The following is a 24707-nucleotide window of genomic DNA, read 5'->3' on the forward strand; positions in this document are numbered from 1 at the left end:
TCACCTATTTTTCCTCTTTTTTTTTCCCTCCACCTCACTTGACGTGACACTTGCCTGACACTCGCGTAAACAAACTCGGGTCAGGTTAGGCCGGGGTCGGGTCGGGTAAACATTCGACGGCGCACGCGTGACGCGTGACAGACGAGCCGGCAATTCTGGATAATATCCTCGATCGCTTCTTGGCCTTTACTTTGCACGAAATATTCTCGCTGCTTCAACAATGTCGAAGTACAAGTGTCTGAGACCTGCTGGTATGTCCGACGAGGACGATGACGCCGATGACGACGATCTTCTTTGGGGAGTAAGATTAATAGATGTTAATAGATATTTTTGTTAAACTACGACATACTTTTCTCTCACTCCCTTCTTTTGCTAGTACCTGCACAATTCCTCTTCATCCAAGAATATATCGGAAACGAAGAACGATTTAAATGATGTATCTATTAATGAAGATCGCGTTCGCGAAAATGATGTATCTATTGATGAAGATCGCGTTCACGAAAATGATGTGATTCAAGCATGTGTAACAGGAGACTTGAAAGTACTGCAGAATCACCTTGAAAGTAAGCGTGGTGTATCACATTACTAATAATAAAAATGTACTTTTTTTTTTTTTTATACTGTTTAAATAAAATCAAATTTAATTATCAAATTAAGATTACAATATCATATATGTATGTCTTTAGATCCTTCAGATGTAGCGTGCAATGTTGATAAATCTCTGCATACTGGATGGACTTTATTGTTGTATGCTACCTCATCGGTGCAACCAGATATAGTAGAATATCTGCTGAAGCTTGACGCAGATCCAAATAAGAGTAAAGGTACGCATTGATATTATTGTCTATTTTCTCTTTCAAGTTTTATATAAATTTTCTATAATTGTCAAATTTTTTGCAGAGGGCTTTACACCCCTTATGGCCCTGTGTAACTCTGTAAAAGGAACAACTGAAAGATCTCTGAAATGTCTTGTATATTTAATGGAAGCAAAAGCTAATGTAAATCTTACAAATAAACGAAGGTAAAATTAGGAGATACAGATAATCTATATATAAGAAAATTGATTTATATGTATTGGAATTATTATACTATTATATTATCTAATTAATTCTTATTAACAATACCAATTAATTTCACAGAGAAACAGCTCTAATGTATGCTTGTACATCGCAAAATGCAGAATTTGTTGCCGAACTTATAAAACATGTTAAGGACATCAATGTCTGTGACAGCGATGGAAAAGCTGTAAGTTTCAATAAAAAATTAATTATCAAAATATTTCTTCGGTAAATCGTCGATTCGGTTATAGGCATTGAGTTATGCTGCTGTAGCTAATAAGCCTGATATTGTCAGAATTCTTTTGGAGCATAATGCGGATACTTCATTGCAAGACAAAAATTATTTATCTGCAAAGGATATCGCGGATAAAAAAGGATTTGAAGAGGTAATTAAAATATCTTTGCTTTATCGTTAGCGATTAAACTTTTTCTTTTTCTTTCGTTTTAGATATCTGCTTTATTAACTGAGGAAGGAGGAGAAGAAAAACCAATAACTTGCGAAGTGTTTGATAGAAGAACTTGGAGAGATTTATTTCCAGATTTGTATCCTAGAAAAAAAGAAGTTTTAGACGATTATGTATCAAACATGCTGTCTGGAATGGGTTTGGAAAGTTATAAAGTTCGGTTTCAAGGAATGGATCTTAAAACTTTTTTGCAATTGACAGAGGCTGAAGTTTGTAATCTAGGAATCGATATCTCTGTTCATAGAGAACAATTCTTAGAAGCCTTGGAAAAGTTTCATCATAAAAAGTGGAATGTCATCTTTGGCAAACAAGACAATATAAATCCGTATGTTTTATATTTTCTCACAACATTTTGATTAGAATAATGCAAAATAATAATTGTATATATATATATATATATATATATATATATATATATATACATAGTTACAGCATTTATGATAATATAATAACACTGGCAAATGCAAAAGAGAAGATTGCTGTAATCGGTGCTAGTTTTCAATATATAAAAAATAATTTGATGAAAGCTGCAAGGCAAAATATCTATCTTTCTCCCTTGGAAATATTGGCATATGAAAAAAAACTGAAAGAAACGCGAAAGAATCTGAAGAATTTAAAAACTGCAGTAATTCACATTAGAAAACTAGCACGAAAGGTATAATGTAAAATTAATATCTAAATTTTATAAAATTTTATCATTTAGTGCTTATTTATACATTTTTATTTGTATCATATAGATTGATAAGGAGAATGATATCGATATACCAGCAATTTATATTGGCTCTGAAAGAGTCAAGAAAAATAATTTTAATTGGATTATATCGTTAAGCGTTGCACTAATGGTAGGGTTATACTTGTGCAAAACAACATACATTCAAAAATAATGGAATATCAATAACACATAAGAATATAAAGTTTTTTTTTTCTTTTTTTACCAAACAAACTTTACACTTGTAAACATTCTATTGTTGCATACCACAAATAAGCTTATACTTAATATGTATGTAATATATGTGTCATAAATATTAAATACTTATTTTATATAGTTTTGTACAGGTGTAAAAAATACTCTTCATACAGAGTAAAAAAATAAATATTTTTCTAGTATTATATATGTGACATACCTTTTATTGACTTGAATGTTCCCTCAAGTTAGCCAATTTCATCATCTGTGGAAATAAGGGATGGAATGATGGAAGATTTTGTTGTCTAACTGTCAATTGATAACGTTCCAACGGTCCACTACACAGGGTTAATCTATCTCTTTCACTCGGATGATTATCCATCCACTGAGATAATCGGCCTATGGACCATCCGGCGCTCTGTGAAACAAAACGGAACGATTATTATTTTGTTAACGCTTGACATATGTCTGCAAAATAAATCACTATATTTAAGAGATTCATTCACCTGATGCGGTGACGCTAATTCGGGCGGTGCACCGGAAAATAAATGCAGAAGAATAAGAGACGGTGGCACGCTGCTCTCTCCTTGCCCTTCTAAAATTCTGTCCACCATCTCCTCGGGATTGAGAGGAAGTAAGGTTTTTAGCGCTCGCAAAGTTCTGTATTGCTGCTGCTCGAGCAGACTCATCTGGCCACCACGACACAAGGGTGTCACGGCTACTTCCATCTAAAATTTTTATCTGTTACATCCATCTGCTCAATCTCATTTTTTTTTTATGCGGAAGCGATATATACCTGTGCGAAATCTACCAAAAGTTTTACTCTCCCAAAATCGGTCAGAGGTCTTAACAAGCAGGCATGGCGCACAAATAACTCTATGCATCTCGATACGACGGTTTTGCAGCTGAAAAAAAACCGTTAACACTTAATAATGCGTTATCAATGTACGACATGAATAAAAAGAGAGAAATAACTTACCTTTCGGCTACAATCATTTGATTTTTGTATGGTAATAAGAACGTATTCACAGATCGTAAAATAAAGCCTTGTAATTCTCGCATGTAAAGAGAACAGCCAATTTCTTTTCCCAAAGGGCTACTCGTCCTAAAAAATTATATCAATATTATGTAATAAATATAAAAATTGTATTATAATGTAAATGTAATGTAAATTAGGTATCAAATGCAGGTACAAGTGAAATAAAGAAACAGGGAAAACTTACTCTTTGAATTCAGGGTCATCGTGCATCGTTAAGATAATGCTTTCGATTGCATCGCTAACAGAAGTTAATAACGGCGCGAGTACGCTCTTTGTTAATGCGTCTGTCTCTTTGAGTGCCGTGGTAATAATAGTGCTTCCCTCGGAAGATAATCCTCCCGCTAAATTCGCTATCACACGATTCGTCTGATTTGCAAGGTAATGCAAAAGATTCGCGAGCGTGATATTTGTCTGCTGACCAGTGGTAGGAGAATCAATCACTTGGCTGGCTTCGCCGCCGGTAACAACACTTTGCTCACATTTTAAACAGAATAATCTTATTGCTTTTCCTACATTACGGGACACTACAGTCGAGAGTCCATCGTCCACCAATGATACACTCAGTTCACTAGATGTAAAAAATGCAGCTTTATTTTTTTTATAAAAAAGCAAATATCTATACAAAAAATAACAATTCTAGATTCACTTACTTTGTAATTGTACGAATAAGACTGTCAATTTCATCATGTGTCGGTAAACCTTCTCCAGAAAACATATTGTGTACAGGATCCAAAAGCCGAGATACCGAACGCGACAAATATGCATTTTCAAAGGGTAATAAAACATTGCGACTATATTATAAAAGTATACGCGTTAATATAATATCCTGCATGGTGTTATACATCATTTTATGTGAAATATTACTATACTTACTCAATACCATAAATCCCAATACTGTGAGACCTTTCTTTTAAACGTTTACTCAAGTCTAGAAATATTCTTAAAAATTTTGGATATTCTCCTTCTAAGGCCTGTTTTACGAATGATGATCCTACAACATATATATATATTTAGATTAAAACTTTATATTTAACTACACAAGATATTTAATATTCATTTATAATTTACCTTGAGCACGTTCAACCAAGACTTTTGCAAGCAGGGCATTTACTTTGTCCCAAAATTTCTCGGACAAGTTCTGAAAATCCTTTGTATGATGTTCCAACAGTACTCTTTGCAGCAACTCGATCTAAATTTAAAACAATAAATAAATTTTAAAAACTCTTGGATTTTAAAAACAAATAAAACGTATAGCATTGTACAATTTTTGTCCATTCACCTGCAGACATTGCGTATATAAAGTATCTTGAAAGAGCCGTTCGAGATTTTCCCAGATTTTTGTGCGTAAATTTCCAGACGATCCAGGTGACGGAATCGCAGCTCTGCCGGGTGCTCCACGTTTACCAAAATCTTGATTTGTCATTAACGATACGTCTAGTGAATCTGTAGAAATTCTTTCAATGTCGGAAAGAGTAGACTCTATAGTTGTGTCCACAGCTCCATCAATTATTCCCAAGTTTTGAAAAACCTGTACAGCTGTGCTTATCTGTTCATTACACACATATGCATATTAATACAGACATAATGATTACAATTTAAATGACATCAAATTTAATTAACTATTTAAATATTTTGTAAATTTATTATTACTAATAAACTCATATCAAATAATTACATGACATACCTTTGTCCTGTCCATCGCTTGTAAACCTTGTGTTAATGTATGAGTGGCTATTCTTTGTACAGTAGCTCTCTGAGCTTTTACAGCTTGTTGGTCATCCGCAATTACATCTAGGCCATTAAGATCAGTGTCTGCCATTAATTGTTCTGTACATAGAAATTTCACGTGTAACATTGATATAATAATATGGCAAAGAAAAAATAATAGAGAAAGTAATAGAAAAGTACCAAGTTCATGCAGACTGTTGGCAGCTTTAACAATATCTGGATTTTGTGTGATACTATTCATTTGAGAGTTTAAGCGCTTTGATAAATGTTGCATTCTGGCGACTCTTCTCAGAAGATCAGAAGTCTCGTGAAGTCGTGCCAACACAATCGTTTGCATCTCGATTCTATTAAATGGATCAACAATTTTTCCACGTAATCGCTCAACTGCTGATAAAAGACTCTAAAAAAAAAATTTTTTATTTTCTGTGTCACTTTAAATTCACATCAGTCTTATTTTCTTGCACGACATTTACCTGTATATGAGACTGTATTATAAAAAGCACTCCTTCCAGTTTTTCAACCCATGTTGCCTGAGATAACAAATCCTCATGATTGGCAAGTACCTGCCTTTGCAACTCGACATTTAACACCTCGATGGCTAGAGAAAGAGAGATATAAATGATTTACTGTTTTAATATTTTAACAATTGTAAAACAATTTGTATTTTACCTTGTCCTAGCTTGTTTAGTTGTTGAGCAACTGACAACAGTGGACTAATGTCAGATTTCTTGGAGTCGGCAGCCAGTAATTGTTTAAAGAATTCTATCAAATTAATATATATTTCATTAGCTCTGTACAATATTGTATATACAATACAATATAAATTTTTATTTCAAATGCATGTTTTTTTACTTACGATCGTTTTCTATGTCTTCCCAACTTGATATGTCACCCATTTTTAGGTTACACGAAACTGAAAGAAAATTAAAAAAATATTCGTTTAGGGTGCGTTCAAAAATTCTATTCACAGGTAAAGTAACATTTAATTGACCAATCGGGAGGCAAGGATTTCCTTGTCCCGATTGGTCAATTAAATAGCACTTTATCCCACGTGGGTAGGATTTGTGAACACACTTATAAACATGTGAATCGTAAAGTGGACCATGGTGTCAAAGTATACATTAATATAAAATAAAAAATTGTACAATTACTCGGGTTAGTCGGTCAGTTTAAAATTTTCCTCCAATCGTCCGTTTTCCCTTCACGAAAATGATACACAGCCTCTTTATTATCAATTCCTCGGGGTAAGCATTATAAAAAAAAAAAAAAAAAAAAGGGCACAAAATATAAAATAATTTCACAGATCAAATTTGTGTAATAATAATATATGTGTAATAATAATTATTCCCCACGTATGATAATAATTGTCAATCAAGTAGAGTTTTATTTTGTTATCAAGTAGAGTTTTTTCAAACATTGATTATGTGACACACAATTATTCTCTTATGTGTTCCATATGGGTGCCATAGAGATGTCTTTATGGAGAAACATTGGAAAAGTGCAGTCGCACGCTCACTTTGCGACTATTTCTTTGATCAACAGCGAAGGGTCCTGTCGCCAGAAGACACTCCGCCAGTGATAGCTACTCCTCATCATTATCTCATTAGTATATACCGTTGTAACATGTTCTTTGTGGCAGTATGTATGACAGAAGGTAAACTTGATATGATAAAACATTTGCCATATAATTTATATGGGTTGATGTATTAGGCAAATATTTTTTCTCTTTCCAGTTCCCCCCTTGTTTGTCATTGAATTCTTGCACCGAGTAGTGGACACTTTTGAAGATTACTTTAGCGAATGCACAGAGACAATCATAAAGGAAAACTATGTAGTTGTATATGAATTGCTGGACGAAATGTTGGATAATGGTTTTCCACTGGCAACAGAATCCAACATATTGAAGGAATTGATCAAACCACCTAATATCTTGCGTACTATAGCAAATACTGTTACAGGCAAATCCAAGTAAGCATACTTTGCTGTGTTTGCATTGATTCTCCGACAGGCACGCGTAAAAAATTAATTCATTTATCTTGTAATTGTAAATATAGTGTTAGTGCAATCCTACCCAGTGGACAACTGTCTAATATTCCTTGGAGACGAACCGGAGTGAAATACACAAACAATGAAGCTTACTTTGATGTTGTTGAGGAAGTGGATGCAATTATCGATCGAACGGGAGCAACTGTATTTGCAGAAATTCAAGGCTATGTAAGTTTTGTAATAGATACCAAATAGATACGTAATTATATAATTAATTATGTAATGAATTTCCTAGATTGACTGTTGTATAAAATTAAGCGGTATGCCAGATCTCACACTTTCATTCATGAATCCGAGATTATTCGACGATGTTAGTTTTCATCATTGCGTTCGATTCAAGAGATGGGAGGTATGCATAAACATGATAACATACATAGTTTTACTTATAAAAATGGATTTTTAAGATTATTTGTTCTTGTTTTAGTCGGAAAGGATACTTTCTTTTATTCCACCCGATGGGAATTTTCGTCTTCTCTCGTATCATATAGGATCACAAAGTATTGTAGCAATTCCAATATATGTGAGACATAACATAAGCCTAAAAGAACCAGGAGGTGGTAGATTGGATATAACTGTTGGACCAAAACAAACTATTGGCAGAACAGTAAGTTGTCTTTCTAAATAAGTGTAATATTATTTATTATTATCTCACAAAATTATTATATATTAGGTATCACATTATTATGGATATTACTATTATTATTACTATATATTTCAGGTTGAAAACGTTACTCTCGAAATTCCTATGCCAAAGATAGTCTTAAATTGCACTTTAAGTCCAAACCAAGGAAAATATTCATTTGATCCTGTTAGTAAAGTATTGCTATGGGACATTGGAAGGATTGATGTTTCTAAATTGCCAAATCTCAGAGGATCGGTAGGATAATTGGAAAAGCTTCAAACAGATTTAAATATATTTAGTAATTGTTATAATATATCGAGTAATTTTATATTTCAGATCACAATACAAAATTCGACAACTGTTACCGAATCAAATCCTGCCATTAATGTATGTATAATAATGCCATGTAATATACATAGAAGAATTCTTTTTTTTCGCGAAATTTTTTAATAATTTAATATTTCGATTTTTTTAGGTCCATTTTACGATTAATCAATTAGCAGTATCTGGATTAAAAGTAAATAGATTAGATATGTATGGCGAAAAATACAAGCCTTTCAAAGGTGTCAAATACATCACTAAAGCTGGAAAATTTCAAATAAGAATGTAAACACAATGAATGACTAGATAAAACAAAAATCATTTCTTGTACATTATATTAAATACGTAAGATATATATATATATATATATACTTTATTACCTAAATGAATTATTATACATGACATTAAAAGATATACTTGCTGATAATTTACCATGTACAAAACGATATATAAAAGTATCAATGTAAAGAATGATGTTAAATAAAACTTTAAATATTCTCATTTTAATTGACTCGGATATATATTTTATATTATAGAATAAAATTAAATGTCACAATGAATAATTTGAACAATTCTATATGTTAATAAAATTAAAGACTATATAATAAACAATACAGAACATATATTGACTCATTTACATATATATCTATCCTTCATGTTAAAGATTGACATAATAATTTCTTTGCTTCTAAATCCTCCCATGTTGGATGAGTAGCATATGTGTATAACCGTTCCATATTAGTAGCATATATAGTGTGATTGCTAACGAGATTTTTATAAATCTGTTCGGAAAAATAAAACCGCGTTTAAAGCGTGTAACAATAGCAGAGAATTAAATTTCTTCATTCATACCTTTAATGCATGTTGTAAGTCTGCTGTGCTCACTGGTTTTAATGATGGGCGAGTAATTTGTGTGGAACAAGCATATGAAAAAGCAGTAGCTTGTTCAGCTTCTTCAAAATTGGGTTTTGATGCAGGGATTTGGCCATAAGGTTCCATCACTTCTGTCGGTCTGTTTTGAAATTTCGAATAATACAAAGTAACTAATGTTACAAGCAGTATTAAAATATAATTAGCATTAAAAGATCATCAACTGCAGCGACTTACTCCGAACAAAATGGATTTATGTACATGGAATTTCTTTTCCATGAACTAGGTACTGGTTCTCCTATATTATAAATAAACGAGCCATCGTAAATAGCATATCCTTTTCTCCGCGTGAAAACGGCGGTGAGTATATTTTTCAAAAAAATTTGCGTCGCGGCTATAATAATATGCGCGGTATTCTCTTCAGCTCCGTCCATATTATTTTCCCAGGCGGCGAGCATCAATCGAGCCAGCACAAAAGTCCGATCTGGTAATACAAGTTCTTGGGCGCTAGAGCGATTAGCACCTATGGGTTCGTCACCAACAGGTGACGAAGCTTGACCCAATACTTCTACATACATATCTGCTGGCTGTTGCAAAGAAATAATATAAATGGTCATATATATATATACATTTAACTCTATGTTATTGTTATTGCTATACATTATATATATAGTGACAAACCTCAAAGTTTGATTTATCAGTCTTATATTTGCGTTTTAATCTCAGTCTTCTTTCCTTTGAGGTTTTATCTCTATCTATCTTATAGGTTGGCGTGATAGTGGCTAATCCACGAACTTTATTGAAGAGACACAACAAGAATTCGTTGTGTAAACGGATTTGATCATCTGTCATGAGACTACGTGCTTCGGAATCAAATTCTTCCTTTGTAGTCTAAAACAATATTTTCATAAATAATACGCAAAAATTATTGTATAAGACTTAATTGAGAAATTTACCTTCATTTGAAACCATAGCTTCATCTTCTCAAAATACCTATCAATCATAAAAGAAATAATTATAAAGATGCAAAGTTAATGCAAGTTTAATTGTAGGCTAAGCTATTCCTTCAGCATATAATTCTTATGTTTTATATATTTGTATACATTTGTTCTTTAAAGTAGAAAAAAACTTACGCCTTTGCATTCTCGCCAAGCGAAGCCACGAGACTCTTCCTAGCTAAACTTAATTCTTTCGAAGTAGTCATCTTTGCAATTTCTGCTTTTCGTACAAGATTGTTTTGAAGTCAGTTTAGGTTAGAATAATTAAACATTAGGTCTGTTCTTTTTAGCTGAACTACCTACACTAGTTCACCTAAAAAGAACAGATCTTCTATTGGCTGGATTCCAAAAAGCACAAGATTCGAAAATCTATTCATCTCAGAATAGATATTTGCATAAATATTAGCATTCAATTTATAGCAACATTCATAATTGCTTTATTATTCCTTGAAGGTAAAAGGATTTAGATACATAAAGATATTTTATGAAACCTTTCAATATAAAATTATATCAAAACAAATTTATTTACCATTATATAAATATTTTTAAAATTGAACCATTATTTCACTATATATTTGTCCTTGTGTAAAAATATAACAGAGAGCATTGATTCTTAAACTTTACATATAAAGTTGTCAAATATAAATAGAAAAACTTAAATTTAAACTCTTGCATAAAAAAAAGTGACGGATAAGTGATTATAAAAAGAGAAAGTTTCTTATTCTATATATATATATATATATACACATGATTTCGTAGAGATTCAATTTCCTATACAATGACAAATACTTTCAATTGTGTTTTAGAGCTTAATTATCGTTTCTTACTGTTTCTGGTAGAATTATTTTAGAGTGCAACGCATAAAACATTTTATCTTTAATTATACATACAATTATTCGTTAGATATATACAATTTAATGAAATCTACCATCTTCTTCCAAGCCAGTCTTCGTAATCTCTTTTCCTATTTTTACGACCTTTCTTTCTACGTCATGTAATTTCCTTAGATGGAATTCTTGATCGAACGAGATCCCAAGTTATCAATGCTGTATTCGATTTTGTGCACAAATCCATAACAACTTGTGCATTTCTTGCATTATCTGTCGCTCCTAAGCAGGTTCCTGCTGCCATGTTGTAGATAGGTGTACCATTCTGTGTAATAATGAAGTGTTTAAAATTCTCAGTAATCGTCGATTATAAAAACATCTATTACTATTTAAGTAGATTAAATAATTTATAAGCACTTGCGACAACTCTAAAATAATTATTCTAATAATTACTGTAAAAAAAAAAAATATATATATATATATATTGAATTCAAAGTTATGACATTCATAATATAAATTGCTCAGAAGCTAACATCAGTGAAAAATCTTACAATGCGTTTATGACGCCAATCTTGATTCCCACCCATTTCGTGACACTTTCCAAGTTTTGGAATCTTCTCAGCTGCTTCCATGCAGAGTATTTGACCAAGAACTAGCTCATTTTTATCAGTCTCGAACCACATCTATGTTGTAATATATAAATTTATTATTATTAAATATTATTTGTAAAGTGTGAAAAAATTATTTTCTTTTTGCTAAAATATGATATAAATATTTACCTGTGATTTAATTCTGATACACGGCCTCAAGACAAGTTTCGAGCCTTTGGTTTTAATATCCTTGGCACTCTGAATACAAAGCACAGAATTTGAAAGTCTAATTTGATACTGATCGATATAATTCCTTTTCCTCGAATGCCAAGGTTGCATCGGTCTTTGCTCGAGTTTGGACCATTTATCCTTTAGCCGCTTTTCCGTATCGTCGGGCAATGTTAACTCTGGATAAACCATCTTCAAATACCAGTCGAAAGTCTTACAATGTAATTTCTGACGCAATTCTAGCCGTTCCGAGATATCGCCGTAATCAATTGCTTTAGCATTTTTCAAGAAATAATCCTTATAATCATCCATCCACACGTGTGCAACTCGCAACGAGTTTTTCAACATAGTATCGTGCGGATCGTCCGAGCCATATGGTCGTCGCCTTCTGAATACGTGACCTACTCGTGAACAGGGAATCAACTCGATACTACCGCCACACATCCATATCTAAAAAGAAAAACAATCGAATTATTAATACTTTTGTTACGTACGTTGCAAGTCAAATTCGAACATATCAAAATAATTAATAATTAATTCTTACTCGGAATGATATTTCAAGATTTTCTCCACCCCAAACGTCCATACCAGGGTCGTATTCTCCTATCTTTGTAAAATATTCTCTGTCAATAGCGAACAATCCGCCAGCCATTGTTGGCGATCTGTTTTTTAATAAAAAATATGTATAAAAGGAATGAATTATATGTACAAATATATTTATAATTAAATGTTTTTTTTTTTTGCGAAAGATATCAATATTTGTAGATATATAAAAAAATTATCTTACTTGATAGGCTTTACAAAATCATCCTCATGTTTTAATGTCCCAATTGGTAAGTTATCCCATTTAAAGTGCAGACCCCAGTTGAAGCCACCCCTCACCAATGGGCTACCAGTATATTGGAATGTATCTGCATTAATAATATCAATTACTGGCATGGGTACGATAGTTTTGGAATAAGTAATCCTTGAAAGAAGAGGTTCTAGCCATATTTCATTTACTTCTATGTGGCTGTCCAGAAAAATTAAAACATCTCCAGTAGCTTTTCTCGCTCCAAAAACTCGTGCTCTGATTAATCCTTCCCTTTTTTCGGTCTTAAACAATCGTACTCTAGCATCAAAATTGTTCTTGATATACGCCTGTATCTTTTCGTGCAATTTATCGCTGTCGCTATAATCGTTCACCAAAATAATCTCGTGCAGGAGAGCTGCCGGCGTTCTCTCGAATATGGAATGTAAGGATCGCAATAGCGTTGTATAATGCTCGTTGTAGAAACAAATAATTATACTGGCGTTTGGTAGATTGGAGAAATATTTTTGCGTTTTGCACAGTTTGTGCCTTGTGTCTGGAATCTGTCTTCGTACTCCAAGATTGTCCGATATCAGGACATTGAAAGCGTAATTCTTGTATCCCATATCCCTTTTTCGTTGATCCTCCACATTTTTCACCATGCCTAATTCATCTAAATCTATTGAAATATTTTATTATATTCTCAAACTTGATAATCTTGTATCGATCCAAAAAATTAACATAAGAAATTAATACCTTCGTCCAAAGTGACTGCAGGTTTTACTGGAACAGGTTGTAATTGCTGCAAGAGCGAATTGTTATTTCTGTAATCTTTACTACTGTCCAAATTGTAAGCTTTCTTATCAGATAAAATTTGCTTCTCGTTGTGAGGGACAATAATGTTGTCGCGTAACATGATTTCTTTGTCGATTTCCCTTTCCCTTTGAATAGAAATGCCAGACACTAACATCGTGGGGCTGGCAGCGACGTTGTTTTGCGACAGTCTAGAATAGAGGTACAGACTGAAAGCCCATGTTAAAGAAGCTATCACTATTCCCGACAGGAATGACACGTATCTCGTCGATATCATCTGTAGAAAAAAAAAAAGATTAATTATCAGTGAAATTTTGTTTAATTATTTTTGTAACAACGCAACATTATAAGCAATATTTTTCAAACCTCTGATACAATATGCACAATGTAATATAATCAATTCCGATCTTTTTTTTTTTTTTTTAAACACTCACCGCAGATTATAATTCGATTACAATGCACATAATGTAAGATAATTAAACAATTTTTTCCGCACGCATTTCTGCGAAACGATTTTTAATTGACAGCCGGGTGCAAGTCAGTAGGCCGCCATTTTTAGCGGACACGTGGGAAGGGGGAAGGGAGGGGCAATTGATCAATATGGCTTCTTTCCCGCTAAATTTGAATGCCGTCACGTTTTCCATTAATCCGCTAAACATTTTTATAGCGTCTTTCGAGCGAATTTTCTTCTTTAACTTAAGCATTCGTAAAGTTTATATATCATCCACGTCAATGTCGTTATTAAAAATTGCTCGGCAATTTAACGCAGGGCAGAGGCCATTTAAATTTAGAAGTTTAAGTTTAATGATATATAGAGACGCCATATTGATTCAATTGTCTGCTAGAAGCCACATATGATATAAAAAAAAGAGGCATTTGAGAGAGCTAGAGAAGCACTTGATTCAATGCTCTTGTCATAATAGTGAGCGATTGTCCATCCGTGCGATTGTGTTGGATTTGTTTATTCTGATTATTCTCTCGTGCGCTGTGACAGGGGAAGAAGGAATATCTAAGAACAATTATATGTACCAGGAACGTTTACCGTTATATCGACAATTTAGTAAAATATTTAGTGACAGCAGAACACTCGGAGCGTTGACACTTAATTCCTTGGTGAGTCGTGCAGCTTTATATGACTAATATATTCGTCATAATATTGGTATGTGACAGCTTCCGTGTTATCACATGTTATTACGAGAAAAAAACCCTTTGTCCTATTATTACTAATTATCACATATTCTGTGCATTCAATGTATGCATGTATATATATATATATATATATATAGTAAGTATATTGATATCACGTAGAAATGTATATAGCATTTTGCATGAACGTGATGCTTTTAACAAATACAAAGCATAAATATGAGGATATTTATTTAAAATAAAAGTTACTTAATTAAATGTATCTTTATTAATATTGTATAATTATATAATAATAATAATATATACAGGGTGTATACTCCCGGGAAAAACCTGGAAAACCTGGAATTCTCATGGATTTCGTTAGGATTCAGGGAATTTAAAAAAATGTCAAAGTATTTATTTTAAAATTTTTTAATAAAAATTTAAAATATTTTAAGTTTAAAATCTGCTTAAAATACATATTGTTTGTTTATGTCTATATAAAATTGTTTAAAATATATGTTTTTTGTTTATGTCAAAAAATGATACGCTAAAATAAATAAGCTTATTTTAAAATTGCATCTAAAAATATTTTAATTTTACCTGGAAGATCCTGGAATTCTCAGGGAATTTTTTTACAGAATACACTCTATATATAGTAATATATATTTCAATAAAAGTAATAAAAAAAATATAGATATTCTATATACATCTCATTATATAACTCTTTTCTTTTCGCTAATAAAAATGCTGACTTTTATTTTTAGATGTCTGTCAGGCTATTATTTTCATGACATTGTAATATGATATAATATGGCAAAATTAATATGATTTTTAAGTCTAAGATGTTCTAATTATATTAAGATATAAGTCTTGTGTGTATGTGTGTGTGTGTGTGTGTGTGTAAAGTACACAAAAGCTAGAAAACTATGTGCAACCATTGCACAATTTTAATCTTTATACATGAGTAATACAGTAGCATCTCGTACAAAAGCTTACATCATTCTGTTTAGTATCTAATCTTTTTTCTGCTTTTTTTCCTCTGCCATTTCAAATCTGTCAATAACAAATTTCAAACAAACGATCAAGCGTTAGTTAGATTATAATATCCTGAAAAGGATAAAAAAAAAACTTTAAAAAATGTAAACAATTCAGCAAAATTTCTATATCTTTTTTTTTAAAAGTTTTTAACAGAGATATGTATTTTATTTTTTCTACAAGATATCAGATATGATAAAAGGAATTATGATTCATACATTGAATATGATAAAAAGTCTAATTAAATCTAAATATTTATCGGAAATTACTTAAATTAAAAGCCAAGTCATTTGTACTCACATTTTATATAGAAAACTAAAGGGCATAATTGACCACTGCATATGTGTATTTCTAAACTAATTTCATTTCATTATTTGATGTATGTATCTATATCATATGTTTCCTACTTTTAAAATTAAAATGTACCGATGTTTATTTCTGATTAGATTAGATTAGATTAGAAGCAGAAAATCACTATAAAATTATATTGTAGTTAAATAAATTTGATATTGTAATACTTGACTTTTTATCAATACAGATTTATTTTCTATTTTTGATTGAATAAATGTTATTTGATTAAAAGTATTTATTTATTAAAATGCCTTTAAAATATATTTTGTTCTTAGTGTGTGATTCTATTCCTCTTAATAAAGATAAATAAGAAATATAATTAAGTTAATATATGTAAAAACTTTGATAATAGAAAACTGATAACATGGATTTGGATACTGATAATAATAAGAATATCTAAATATTTTTTAATTACAGGAAGATATTTATAGAGAAAAAGAGATTCAAAATGTCTCTTTATCCTACGTTGGAAGATATGAAGGTAGATCACATGATGAAGGTCAGTCAAAGTTTCATGATCTATATAGACTGCAAAATCAAAAATATTACAACTTGATATTTTTCAAATTATCATAAGCTTATATTCTGTATACTGTACTGTATTAATTGAAATCATGTTATAGGCTCAAATACAAGCAGAGTCACAATATACCATTCCAATGCCGACGGAACCAGCAATTCCTTCGGCTCCGATTTACGTTCCTTCCGCACCCAGCGTGTTATATCCATCCCTGGGAGATTACATGGGACTCGAGCTAAATGAAGAGACTATTGCACAGAATATGCCTGAATATGCGCTCGCTAAACGTCAAAATGCAAATGATGTATGTAAATGATGTTAATATTATATCAACTGTAGTGTAATTTTTTAATTAGGATTATACCTTAATCCTAATTATAAAATTCACATCTAAAAAAGAACATTACATTATACTATTAATTAGTTTTATTCTAAAAAAGTCAATATTTTTATTTAAAAAAATATTAAGAAAAATTAATATTATAATTTCAGATAGCACTTACTTCACCAAATGTAACATACAATCCATTAACAGGAATTGTCGCTCCTTTGTCGGGACAGTCAGTGGCTTTACAGAAAGCTCATGTAACAAACGGTATTAGAGAGGTAATAAATAGGTTGCTAAACATATATAAAATTCAATGATTATTGTAAAACACACTATCCAATATTCCAAATATTTTATTTCTTTACAGTTGATATTGTGCAAAGATGCTGATGGAAAAGTTGGTGTCAGAGTACATGCAATAAATAATGGAATCTTTATATGCCTCGTGAGTCAAAATTCTCCAGCGGCAATGGCTGGATTACGTTTTGGTGATCAAATTTTAAATATTAATGATGTATGCGTCGCTGGATATTCGATGGAGCAAGTGCACAAGCTGTTCCGTAATGCAAATACCAATGGAATTAGAGTGGTCGTACGTGATAGGTCAGTTTATTTTTATTTATAAACTTTTTAATTCTATTAAAATTTTTACCTCCTTTATGAGTATAATCTTAATTTTATTTACAGACCATTCGAACGTACTGTAACGATGCATAAAGATAGTATGGGTTATATTGGATTTCAATTTAAGAATGGAAAAGTAATTGCTCTAGTGAAAGATTCTTCGGCCGCACGAAACGGACTTCTAACTGATCATCAAATACTCGAGATCAATGGAAAGGTTTGCACATTATGCCGATTTTTTATTTACAGGTTTACTGGAATAAATAATATTCAATTAAACAAATTCGATATTTCACAGAACGTAGTCGGAATGAAGGATAAAGATATTACGACAGAAATTGAAAACGGCGGAAATATCATCACAGTGACAATAATTCCATCTTACATTTATGATCACATGGTGAAAAAGTATGTATTTTGTATTAAATAAATATAACAATATGATACTGTATTACATGTAATACAATATCACTTAAATTATGCAAAGATTTTATGTTAGATATGAGAAATTTTTTTTATAGATATTAATATTATAAAGTATATAATAAAATAAATTATAAAATAAAATATATAATATATATTTTAATATATAATTTGTAATATATATATATTATATATTCTTTTTTTTCAGTATTTTGTGTAAATCATTACTAACAATACATATTTTTTCCACAGAATGTCCAACAGTTTATTGAAAAATTTGATGGATCATTCTGCACTGGATCTTTAAATCTTAAATAAGGAAATAAATTGCCAAATTCATGTATGCCATACAGCCGAATTATCGATGGGCACGTACATTATTCTCTGTAGCTCTTTACAAAGAAAATAATATGAATATTCTACAGATATATTATTATAAACACAAGATGCCAATCATATTATTGTTGCGTGACGTATGTGATACCTATCTACAATAGAATGTAGAGCCTAGAGTTTCATGTCAATCTCGACATTAATTGGCTAAAAATTATAGAAAAAAATATATATATATATCAAAGATTATTTTTTTATACAAAAACATACCAAACTTGCTAAGAATCTGTGGATTTCATTGTTTAACTCTGTACAAGAAGAAAATTCTTCATTGCACTTAATCAAACAGCATGAGCAATTAATTTGCATTATAAGATAATTGTATTCCATAATTCACATTTTGATTATATGAACGAACAAAAAATTTTATTTCTATATTTCGAAATATTGCTGTTGAATGATAAAAAATTATAATTTATTTTTTAATATAAAAAAAAATTAAAAAAAAAAAATATTTTAATTCAAAGTAAAATTTTTATTAATGTGTCCTTCATAAAATCTTTTATCTTGTAATTAATACACTTTCACGCGACGAGATCCAACTTTTTATATTTGTAAGAATATGTATTGTAAAAATCTGTAATAATATTATTACAGGTACTATGGACAGATTTTATTTTTGTTAATTTTTGAATGTATCTATGTGTTTATTTAGTATTTATGTACGATTTTTTATCTATCGTATTGTCACAATGACAGAGAGGCACAATAAGAATAACATTTCAGAAAATTAAATAAAATATAATTAGTAATATGCCAATATCTTTTGCACATAGTTTCTAGCATCTTTAGTGGTATTTTAATCAAAGACTAATATTATATCGTATTGATATCGATTTTTTCAATGTAAATTCTCTTAATTCTTTAGAAAAATAGATTAGTATATAATTGTGTATGTTCAATTTTTCAACTATAATTTATAAAATATTTCAATGATACATCTTCACTATTCTCAAACTGTTGATATTAATGCTACTCTATTTTAGATAAGTTTAATAAAAAATAAGCTTTAAAATTAATATACTATAAATGTTTTTACTCTACATTTGAAAAATATGAAAGAAACTTAGATAAGTTATTCAACAATAAATGGATATGTATTTCAAGAACATTTAAGGAACAATTTGTGATTTCAGAATGCCAATATTACTTTATATGTAAATACAACAATGTAGTTTCTAATTATGTATTATTGATTTTATTAAATAAAGGATTAAAAGAAAAAGAAACAATTACATGTTTAATAAAGTTGCGTTATTACATAGAAAAGCAAGAAAGATTTAAACTTTCAGTTTTTGCGCATTGAAAGAATAGATATACAATTACATAGACTTTTTTACGTATTCTATTTTATTTTATAATATATGATATATATATATTATATATATATATATATATATATATATATATATATATATAGGATATAGGCAAAGTTACGGTATAAAAATGACACAAATATTTCCTATTATATCTCCTATTACAAATAGGCTGAATCGATAATGTGTATTTTTCACGAATTGTACAGTTACCGTATAAAAGGGATTCTCCTTTCATTACAATTTATCAAGTTCAATATTATTAATTTTTCGAGCTATCAAATGAATCTTCAATCTGTCTCGGACATCTAGCTCATATTATGCAACAGTAATACCGGCCGTTTGGAGATAATTTCTCAAATGATTTGCATTCGGCTCGGGAATCTGACCTAACAATCCTGGCAAATGTTCTGGCGATAATCTTCCGAGGCCTTGTGCCAAATGCAAACGTATATCACCAATATCTGTCAATATATACATTTTTGAATTTTTATCTAGGCAGATATACTTTTAACACATACTTACAAAAAAGTTGCATATATAATATAAAAAGATGAAAAAATGTTTTAACAGACTAAAAAAAAATTTTACATACTTGGCAAGGGATCTTTCCGAGGATTTCTTGCACAGATGAGTTGACTATAACCCACTTGATATCCGACTGCGTCATCGACTTCTGGGAAGACGTCGTCCTCCGGTAACAAGGTTTGATCTTGCGGCAGCTCAAAGAATTCCACTAACGTGGCCAATAAACGAGGATAGTACGAATTGTACGGGGGTTCAAGCATTGCGGGACAATCGATCAACAAATTCGATATTCCGACAGCCACCACTTTGCGCTCTATCACACCCGCTATCTTCTGCAGATCAGTTATAAATACGCGCTCCACTACCATTCCAAACATTCTGAACACAAAAAGATTTACTGTAGTTTCTTGTACCTCTTAAAAGTGCACATGCATATCTTTATATATTATATATAACATCTATAAGACTTACTGTGATTGTATCTGATCAATAATAGCAATCAAATTCGATGAATTGTACCTAATAATATAATATGCAAAAAATACTATTAGACCTTTCACAAACTTCGTTGTTTTCGAGGTAGAAAGTCTTTGAAAGAGAAGCACAAAGATCTGTCTCATATATGGCTCCAAAACGCTCCTGTAATATTACTGGTGTTATAATTGACGTATTAACTGTCAGATATAAATGTGAATAAAAGCAATAAAAAAAGAATAAAAAAAAAGGGAGAAAAAGAAATAGACAAGTTCTTACGGTTCAAAATATTCAATAATGCTTTGTATTAGTAAAAATCCTTCATGATCGTTCGCTTTTGATGCAATTAACTTCTGGAATACTCCTAGTAACGCACTCGTTTTATCTTGCGCTACAATCTGATGCGAACCATGACTAATAAATGCTTGTAACAAACGATTTAAAGGATGAATATTAGCTTGACGCTCGAATAGTACGGGTGATAACAGACACGGGAACAAAGCCATGTATGTCTCTGGTACACTTTGACTGGTTTGTAACTCCAAAAGCAGTGCAAGAATTTGAAAGACATAGGGAATAAACTCTGAAAAATAAATATATAAATATTTATTATTTTTGCAATTATATAATTTATGATATAATAAGTTTACCTGGTATATCTTGTTGTAAAATTTCTTGGAAAATGGGAAATAATGCTCGTTCGAAAGATGATACTGCCCCAGGGTTTGTTTTACAAACAATTCTGGAAAAAAAATTTATTAGTATGAAGCATGTGAAAGTATTATAAAATATCAAATAAAAAGGAGAGGAAGCAAAATTGAAGCAACCTAATTTTTTTAAGCAACATATAAACAATATATATCATGCTGTTATATCAAAATCTGATATAACTTACTTGATGGACAAACTTAAGGTTTCAAAGAGATAATGATTAAAGTTTGGCCGACTTGGATTCCTAGATACAATCTCAAGTTTTACGGTGAGTTTCGCAAGTAATTCAGCCAAGAAAGGCACTACAGTTTCTTGTAAAATTCCGAAACTTCTCATAATGGCCTTCATGACATATTCGTTTTCCTCGGAACCCGTAATGTCCATACACGCGAAAAGTCCTTTCAATAAATCTGCTGCTAATGGCGATAGATCGACACCTTTGACTCTACAAAGTATTAAGAAATTTTCAATCATTATTCATAGATTAACGATTAAAGTATTGCTCTGTTATTTCTTACATGGACAAATTATCAGCACCCCTCATCGCCAATATTTTTTCAATTGCACAAGCAGCATAACTGTGCACGACAATACTACTGGCACTGAGATGTCTTATCAGTTGTGGTAAACTTCCTACTACCATATCACGTGGTAATATCGATCTAAATGTCATTATAAATTTTATTCCATCTGCTTTAAGTACTGGAAACTGATTCACTGAAATTTGTTATTATTTTGTTATAATTTTTTTTATATATTATAGTAACTCATACCATTTTTTAAATTTTAGAAATTATATTAAATAATTTACCTAGTTAATTAAATTTAAATCTTGAATAATGTTAAATAAAATAATTAGCCTTACGTTTAGAATTAAAATTAAAGTTTAGTCAAACTAAATAACCCTTTCAAAATATTCGGTATACCATTTGGTTTTGCTAGTTCAGGTTCAATATGTTGTCCAGCAAATTGCGGTAACGAAACCAACTCGCTGCTTTGAGTTACTCCGTGCTTCTGCGTCTGTGCTTTACTCGCACTACTAGTTACGAGATAAATAGCTGCGTCTTTGCTGCGCCAATTTTCTGATGGCTTATCAGCATAGTTTTGCAACATTATCTAAAAAAATGTATAAAAGTGCATATGTATTATATATAGCAAAATAAAAAATAAATTAACTAATAATATTCCTTATACATATTTACCTGTATATATGCTCCAAAAATTTCCATAATTTTTGCTTCAAAATATTTAGACAATACTTTAACTAAATCACATGCAGCACGTCTTCTGGTATCCACGTCACTGCCTTCGATATCTCGTCTGATATATTCTTCAGGATTATCTACAAATAATTCACTGTCCGACTCTGTAACATTAACATTTAACGAGATTTATGGGTAATAAAAAATTCATATCTTATTATTATATTTGTGCACTGATATAATTACCTCTAAATTCCATGTTGGGAATAATAACTTTTTCACATATACTGCTAAGTGTTGTTGGATCTTCGAATAAATGTCTATATTGTGCTCGATCAGCTACTGTAGCCAGGAATTGCAACGCATTTGAAACTAGCTGTAATAATATACCATACAAATATATTGCATTTTACAACTCGTGCAGTTTCTTAAAAATTTAAAAACTTTGGCGGAACGATAATTTTCACTTACCGCATCGTATTTGGGTTGCTGTCCCGTAGATGTAAGCAAATTCCAAACTGCTGTAACAAATTCGGGTAGATATGGTTGAAATTCTTCATCATATTTTTGAGCATATAGACCAACATTGTCACACACTTGCGATTTTAATTGTTCTATTACACCTGCTTCTTCCTCGCCCTTTAAATAAATTTCAGATTAAAAAATTATATTTCTATTCTGTACATTTAATTATAATATATCAAAAAAAAAAAAAAAAATTACTGTAGTTTGCAGGGAAGGAACATCTGTATTTAACAAAGTATGAAAGTTTCTCATCCACGCTTCCATATTGTCTTCAAAAAATTCTGGCAGATCCTGTGTACCAATCATATAACTCTTAGTAACAAATTCTTATTTATATTTTACATTAAATAGATACAATAAATGCACTTACTTGAAAATTAAGGGAATAAAACACTTTACATAATATAACTAAAGAATTATATATGACTCTTAAAGCATCCACATTATTAGCATGTACTTGCGTTAAATTCATTGTCGCCTATAAAGTGTAAAAAAAATTTTTTTGAGAATCATATTTGAGTTTATGAGAATATACATTTCTCTCTGTATACAAAATAACAATGAATACTCACTAAAAACAAATCTGTTAAAGGCTTGGCAAACTTATCCAATACAAATTTTATTTCTCTCCATAGAGTCTCACTTTTAAATTCATACCTATATCTTTTGAATAAGGAATGCGCAGTGTGCAAAACTCCATTAATTATATGGAAATCGCCAGTATTGAACTTTTCTACCATTTGATCAATCAATTCTGGCCATTTGTTAGGAAAATCATACTTTCCAATAATGGATACAGCATCCGATAATTGTTTCTGTATTGAATCTGGTGAATGTAACATTAGATTAATAATTAATTTTTTGATAGCGTCCCTGTCCTGGACATGTATGCGATCTACTGAATCCTCTTCCTGAAATAAATAACAAAAGATTACTACTAAAAAGCAAATTCCTTATAATTTACACTATGTGCGATCTTTAGGACAAAGAAAACAAAATACCCACCACTTTCCAATTGCGCTTAACATAATTCTTGAATGCAACAGCACCAGCGATTCTAATGGTTATGTTAATTTCAGATTTGTCTACCAAATGAAGCAGCAGTAAGGGATAGTTTTGATTGACCTCGACCGATTCTAAAAACTTCTCGGCTAAAATATAAATCGAATATATATATTAATATGACAAGTTAAACGTTTAAAAAACGATAGTGAATTCGGTGTAGATAGGTTATACCGACCTGGACGCCTGACGTTCACGTCCGGGCTAAGGGTGTGCTTCAGATATTCGCTCAACGTTAGGAGATTATCGTCGGTGAGCTCCATATTGGCGACTGAAAAAAAAATTGCTTCTCTCTAACTCGTAAACGGCAATCTTTTAGAAGGGACACGGCGACATCGGCAGAGCAACCGAAAATCAACGCCGCATTATTTCGACGGATACAACACCGCGACAACCGGCTTTCGGTTGCGACGAATTACACCACCAACGTCCGCTATTGGCTGTTGGCTGACGTTCGCAGCGCTCAACAGAATTGGCGGGAACGAAATGTAAGAACGAGATGTAAGCTTTTCTGCGCACGTGGTGGCGGTAACCCGACTAAATATCGTTTCGCAACTATATATCAAGAGATTTAAACTTATAAATTATTACACAAATAGAGAAATACATATGTGTATTATTATTAATTAACTACACAACTATACAATTAATTGAAGAATAATCAACAAGTATCAATATATATGCGTGTGTGTATTATATTAATTTGTGAACTTATATACTTTGAAAAACTGTATATAAACCCTGAAATCATTATAATATATAATAATGTACTTAATAAAATAATAAACT

General features: G+C 31.1%; 7 protein-coding genes across 9 annotated transcripts; 3 read left to right on the forward strand and 4 right to left on the reverse strand.

Annotated features, from left to right (window-relative positions):
* Window positions 1–166: 166 nt before the first annotated feature.
* LOC140672961 (uncharacterized) lies at window positions 167–2634 on the forward strand. Of its 2 annotated transcripts, none has more exons than XM_072905449.1 (9): window positions 167–301; window positions 377–563; window positions 687–824; window positions 901–1021; window positions 1140–1245; window positions 1310–1444; window positions 1507–1847; window positions 1949–2177; window positions 2260–2634. In XM_072905449.1, exons 1-9 carry the CDS (start codon window positions 221–223, stop codon window positions 2404–2406), a joined length of 1485 nt encoding a protein of 494 aa, XP_072761550.1. In that variant the 5' UTR covers window positions 167–220; the 3' UTR covers window positions 2407–2634. The 2 variants fall into 2 exon arrangements, with proteins under 2 accessions (XP_072761550.1, XP_072761551.1); XM_072905450.1 differs by having other exon boundaries at window positions 1955–2177.
* Window positions 1564–6136, reverse strand: Fws (Conserved oligomeric Golgi complex subunit 5 four way stop). Its single transcript, XM_072905444.1, has 15 exons — window positions 6050–6136; window positions 5863–5955; window positions 5667–5791; window positions 5374–5593; window positions 5150–5292; window positions 4745–5011; window positions 4534–4654; window positions 4339–4456; window positions 4116–4256; window positions 3650–4033; window positions 3406–3531; window positions 3223–3331; window positions 2933–3154; window positions 2647–2844; window positions 1564–1606 (listed from the first exon to the last, which is right to left on the reverse strand). Exons 1-14 carry the CDS (start codon window positions 6087–6089, stop codon window positions 2650–2652), a joined length of 2304 nt encoding a protein of 767 aa, XP_072761545.1. The 5' UTR covers window positions 6090–6136; the 3' UTR covers window positions 1564–1606; window positions 2647–2649.
* Window positions 6137–6268: 132 nt separating this feature from the next.
* Carmine (AP-3 complex subunit carmine) lies at window positions 6269–8645 on the forward strand. Its single transcript, XM_072906171.1, has 9 exons — window positions 6269–6437; window positions 6663–6847; window positions 6927–7161; window positions 7248–7407; window positions 7475–7588; window positions 7664–7843; window positions 7958–8116; window positions 8198–8248; window positions 8337–8645. Exons 1-9 carry the CDS (start codon window positions 6403–6405, stop codon window positions 8469–8471), a joined length of 1254 nt encoding a protein of 417 aa, XP_072762272.1. The 5' UTR covers window positions 6269–6402; the 3' UTR covers window positions 8472–8645.
* On the reverse strand, window positions 8164–10328 carry LOC140673291 (transcriptional adapter 1). Its single transcript, XM_072906172.1, has 6 exons — window positions 10186–10328; window positions 10009–10045; window positions 9734–9943; window positions 9290–9639; window positions 9035–9194; window positions 8164–8964 (listed from the first exon to the last, which is right to left on the reverse strand). Exons 1-6 carry the CDS (start codon window positions 10254–10256, stop codon window positions 8836–8838), a joined length of 957 nt encoding a protein of 318 aa, XP_072762273.1. The 5' UTR covers window positions 10257–10328; the 3' UTR covers window positions 8164–8835.
* Window positions 10329–10613: 285 nt separating this feature from the next.
* Pgant35a (polypeptide N-acetylgalactosaminyltransferase 35A) lies at window positions 10614–14007 on the reverse strand. 2 transcript variants are annotated; one of them, XM_072905761.1, is made up of 7 exons: window positions 13665–14007; window positions 13242–13575; window positions 12483–13164; window positions 12240–12357; window positions 11657–12145; window positions 11429–11560; window positions 10614–11202 (listed from the first exon to the last, which is right to left on the reverse strand). In XM_072905761.1, exons 2-7 carry the CDS (start codon window positions 13573–13575, stop codon window positions 11041–11043), a joined length of 1917 nt encoding a protein of 638 aa, XP_072761862.1. In that variant the 5' UTR covers window positions 13665–14007; the 3' UTR covers window positions 10614–11040. The 2 variants fall into 2 exon arrangements, with proteins under 2 accessions (XP_072761862.1, XP_072761861.1); XM_072905760.1 differs by having other exon boundaries at window positions 13733–14005.
* A 118-nt stretch (window positions 14008–14125) lies between these two features.
* Window positions 14126–18068, forward strand: LOC140673103 (syntenin-1). The gene is made up of 8 exons (XM_072905762.1): window positions 14126–14411; window positions 16230–16311; window positions 16436–16636; window positions 16825–16938; window positions 17028–17263; window positions 17348–17501; window positions 17583–17692; window positions 17960–18068. Exons 2-8 carry the CDS (start codon window positions 16261–16263, stop codon window positions 18012–18014), a joined length of 921 nt encoding a protein of 306 aa, XP_072761863.1. The 5' UTR covers window positions 14126–14411; window positions 16230–16260; the 3' UTR covers window positions 18015–18068.
* Window positions 18069–19558: 1490 nt separating this feature from the next.
* Window positions 19559–24337, reverse strand: Cse1 (chromosome segregation 1). Its single transcript, XM_072905759.1, has 16 exons — window positions 24097–24337; window positions 23862–24007; window positions 23429–23767; window positions 23227–23334; window positions 23055–23147; window positions 22803–22970; window positions 22578–22707; window positions 22332–22495; window positions 22056–22245; window positions 21648–21846; window positions 21314–21574; window positions 21069–21160; window positions 20698–21001; window positions 20416–20583; window positions 20012–20322; window positions 19559–19880 (listed from the first exon to the last, which is right to left on the reverse strand). Exons 1-16 carry the CDS (start codon window positions 24179–24181, stop codon window positions 19735–19737), a joined length of 2904 nt encoding a protein of 967 aa, XP_072761860.1. The 5' UTR covers window positions 24182–24337; the 3' UTR covers window positions 19559–19734.
* Between the last annotated feature and the right edge of the window lie 370 nt (window positions 24338–24707).

The sequence above is a fragment of the Anoplolepis gracilipes genome, chromosome 14 (assembly GCF_047496725.1).
Source record: "Anoplolepis gracilipes chromosome 14, ASM4749672v1, whole genome shotgun sequence".
Classification (NCBI taxonomy): domain Eukaryota; kingdom Metazoa; phylum Arthropoda; class Insecta; order Hymenoptera; family Formicidae; genus Anoplolepis; species Anoplolepis gracilipes.

What these genes read in the sequence shown, in the direction of transcription:
- Pgant35a (XM_072905761.1), bottom strand. Translation starts at nt 13,575, where the DNA reads ATGATATCGACGAGATACGTGTCATTCCTGTCGGGAATAGTGATAGCT. An exon ending in GATTTTGTAAAGCCTATCAA is followed by an intron (nt 12,358 to 12,482) that starts GTAAGATAATTT and finishes ATTAAAAAACAG; the next exon opens with ATCGCCAACAATGGCTGGCG. An exon ending in ATCTTGAAATATCATTCCGA is followed by an intron (nt 12,146 to 12,239) that starts GTAAGAATTAAT and finishes TTTTCTTTTTAG; the next exon opens with ATATGGATGTGTGGCGGTAG.
- Cse1 (XM_072905759.1), bottom strand. Translation starts at nt 24,181, where the DNA reads ATGGAGCTCACCGACGATAATCTCCTAACGTTGAGCGAATATCTGAAG. An exon ending in CGTGAACGTCAGGCGTCCAG is followed by an intron (nt 24,008 to 24,096) that starts GTCGGTATAACC and finishes TTTATATTTTAG; the next exon opens with CCGAGAAGTTTTTAGAATCG. An exon ending in TTCCTTCCCTGCAAACTACA is followed by an intron (nt 22,971 to 23,054) that starts GTAATTTTTTTT and finishes ATTTATTTAAAG; the next exon opens with GGCGAGGAAGAAGCAGGTGT.
- Fws (XM_072905444.1), bottom strand. Translation starts at nt 6,089, where the DNA reads ATGGGTGACATATCAAGTTGGGAAGACATAGAAAACGATC. An exon ending in GGAAGACATAGAAAACGATC is followed by an intron (nt 5,956 to 6,049) that starts GTAAGTAAAAAA and finishes TTAATTTGATAG; the next exon opens with AATTCTTTAAACAATTACTG. An exon ending in AATTAGCGTCACCGCATCAG is followed by an intron (nt 2,845 to 2,932) that starts GTGAATGAATCT and finishes TTTGTTTCACAG; the next exon opens with AGCGCCGGATGGTCCATAGG.
- LOC140672961 (XM_072905449.1), top strand. Translation starts at nt 221, where the DNA reads ATGTCGAAGTACAAGTGTCTGAGACCTGCTGGTATGTCCGACGAGGAC. An exon ending in ACTGCAGAATCACCTTGAAA is followed by an intron (nt 564 to 686) that starts GTAAGCGTGGTG and finishes GTATGTCTTTAG; the next exon opens with ATCCTTCAGATGTAGCGTGC. An exon ending in TTAGAAAACTAGCACGAAAG is followed by an intron (nt 2,178 to 2,259) that starts GTATAATGTAAA and finishes TGTATCATATAG; the next exon opens with ATTGATAAGGAGAATGATAT.
- LOC140673291 (XM_072906172.1), bottom strand. Translation starts at nt 10,256, where the DNA reads ATGACTACTTCGAAAGAATTAAGTTTAGCTAGGAAGAGTCTCGTGGCT. An exon ending in CTTGGCGAGAATGCAAAGGC is followed by an intron (nt 10,046 to 10,185) that starts GTAAGTTTTTTT and finishes TATGATTGATAG; the next exon opens with GTATTTTGAGAAGATGAAGC. An exon ending in CTGATAAATCAAACTTTGAG is followed by an intron (nt 9,640 to 9,733) that starts GTTTGTCACTAT and finishes TCTTTGCAACAG; the next exon opens with CCAGCAGATATGTATGTAGA.
- LOC140673103 (XM_072905762.1), top strand. Translation starts at nt 16,261, where the DNA reads ATGTCTCTTTATCCTACGTTGGAAGATATGAAGGTAGATCACATGATG. An exon ending in AACGTCAAAATGCAAATGAT is followed by an intron (nt 16,637 to 16,824) that starts GTATGTAAATGA and finishes TTATAATTTCAG; the next exon opens with ATAGCACTTACTTCACCAAA. An exon ending in AGAGTGGTCGTACGTGATAG is followed by an intron (nt 17,264 to 17,347) that starts GTCAGTTTATTT and finishes TTTTATTTACAG; the next exon opens with ACCATTCGAACGTACTGTAA.
- Carmine (XM_072906171.1), top strand. Translation starts at nt 6,403, where the DNA reads ATGATACACAGCCTCTTTATTATCAATTCCTCGGG. An exon ending in TGCCAAATCTCAGAGGATCG is followed by an intron (nt 8,117 to 8,197) that starts GTAGGATAATTG and finishes TTTATATTTCAG; the next exon opens with ATCACAATACAAAATTCGAC. An exon ending in AATCAAATCCTGCCATTAAT is followed by an intron (nt 8,249 to 8,336) that starts GTATGTATAATA and finishes CGATTTTTTTAG; the next exon opens with GTCCATTTTACGATTAATCA.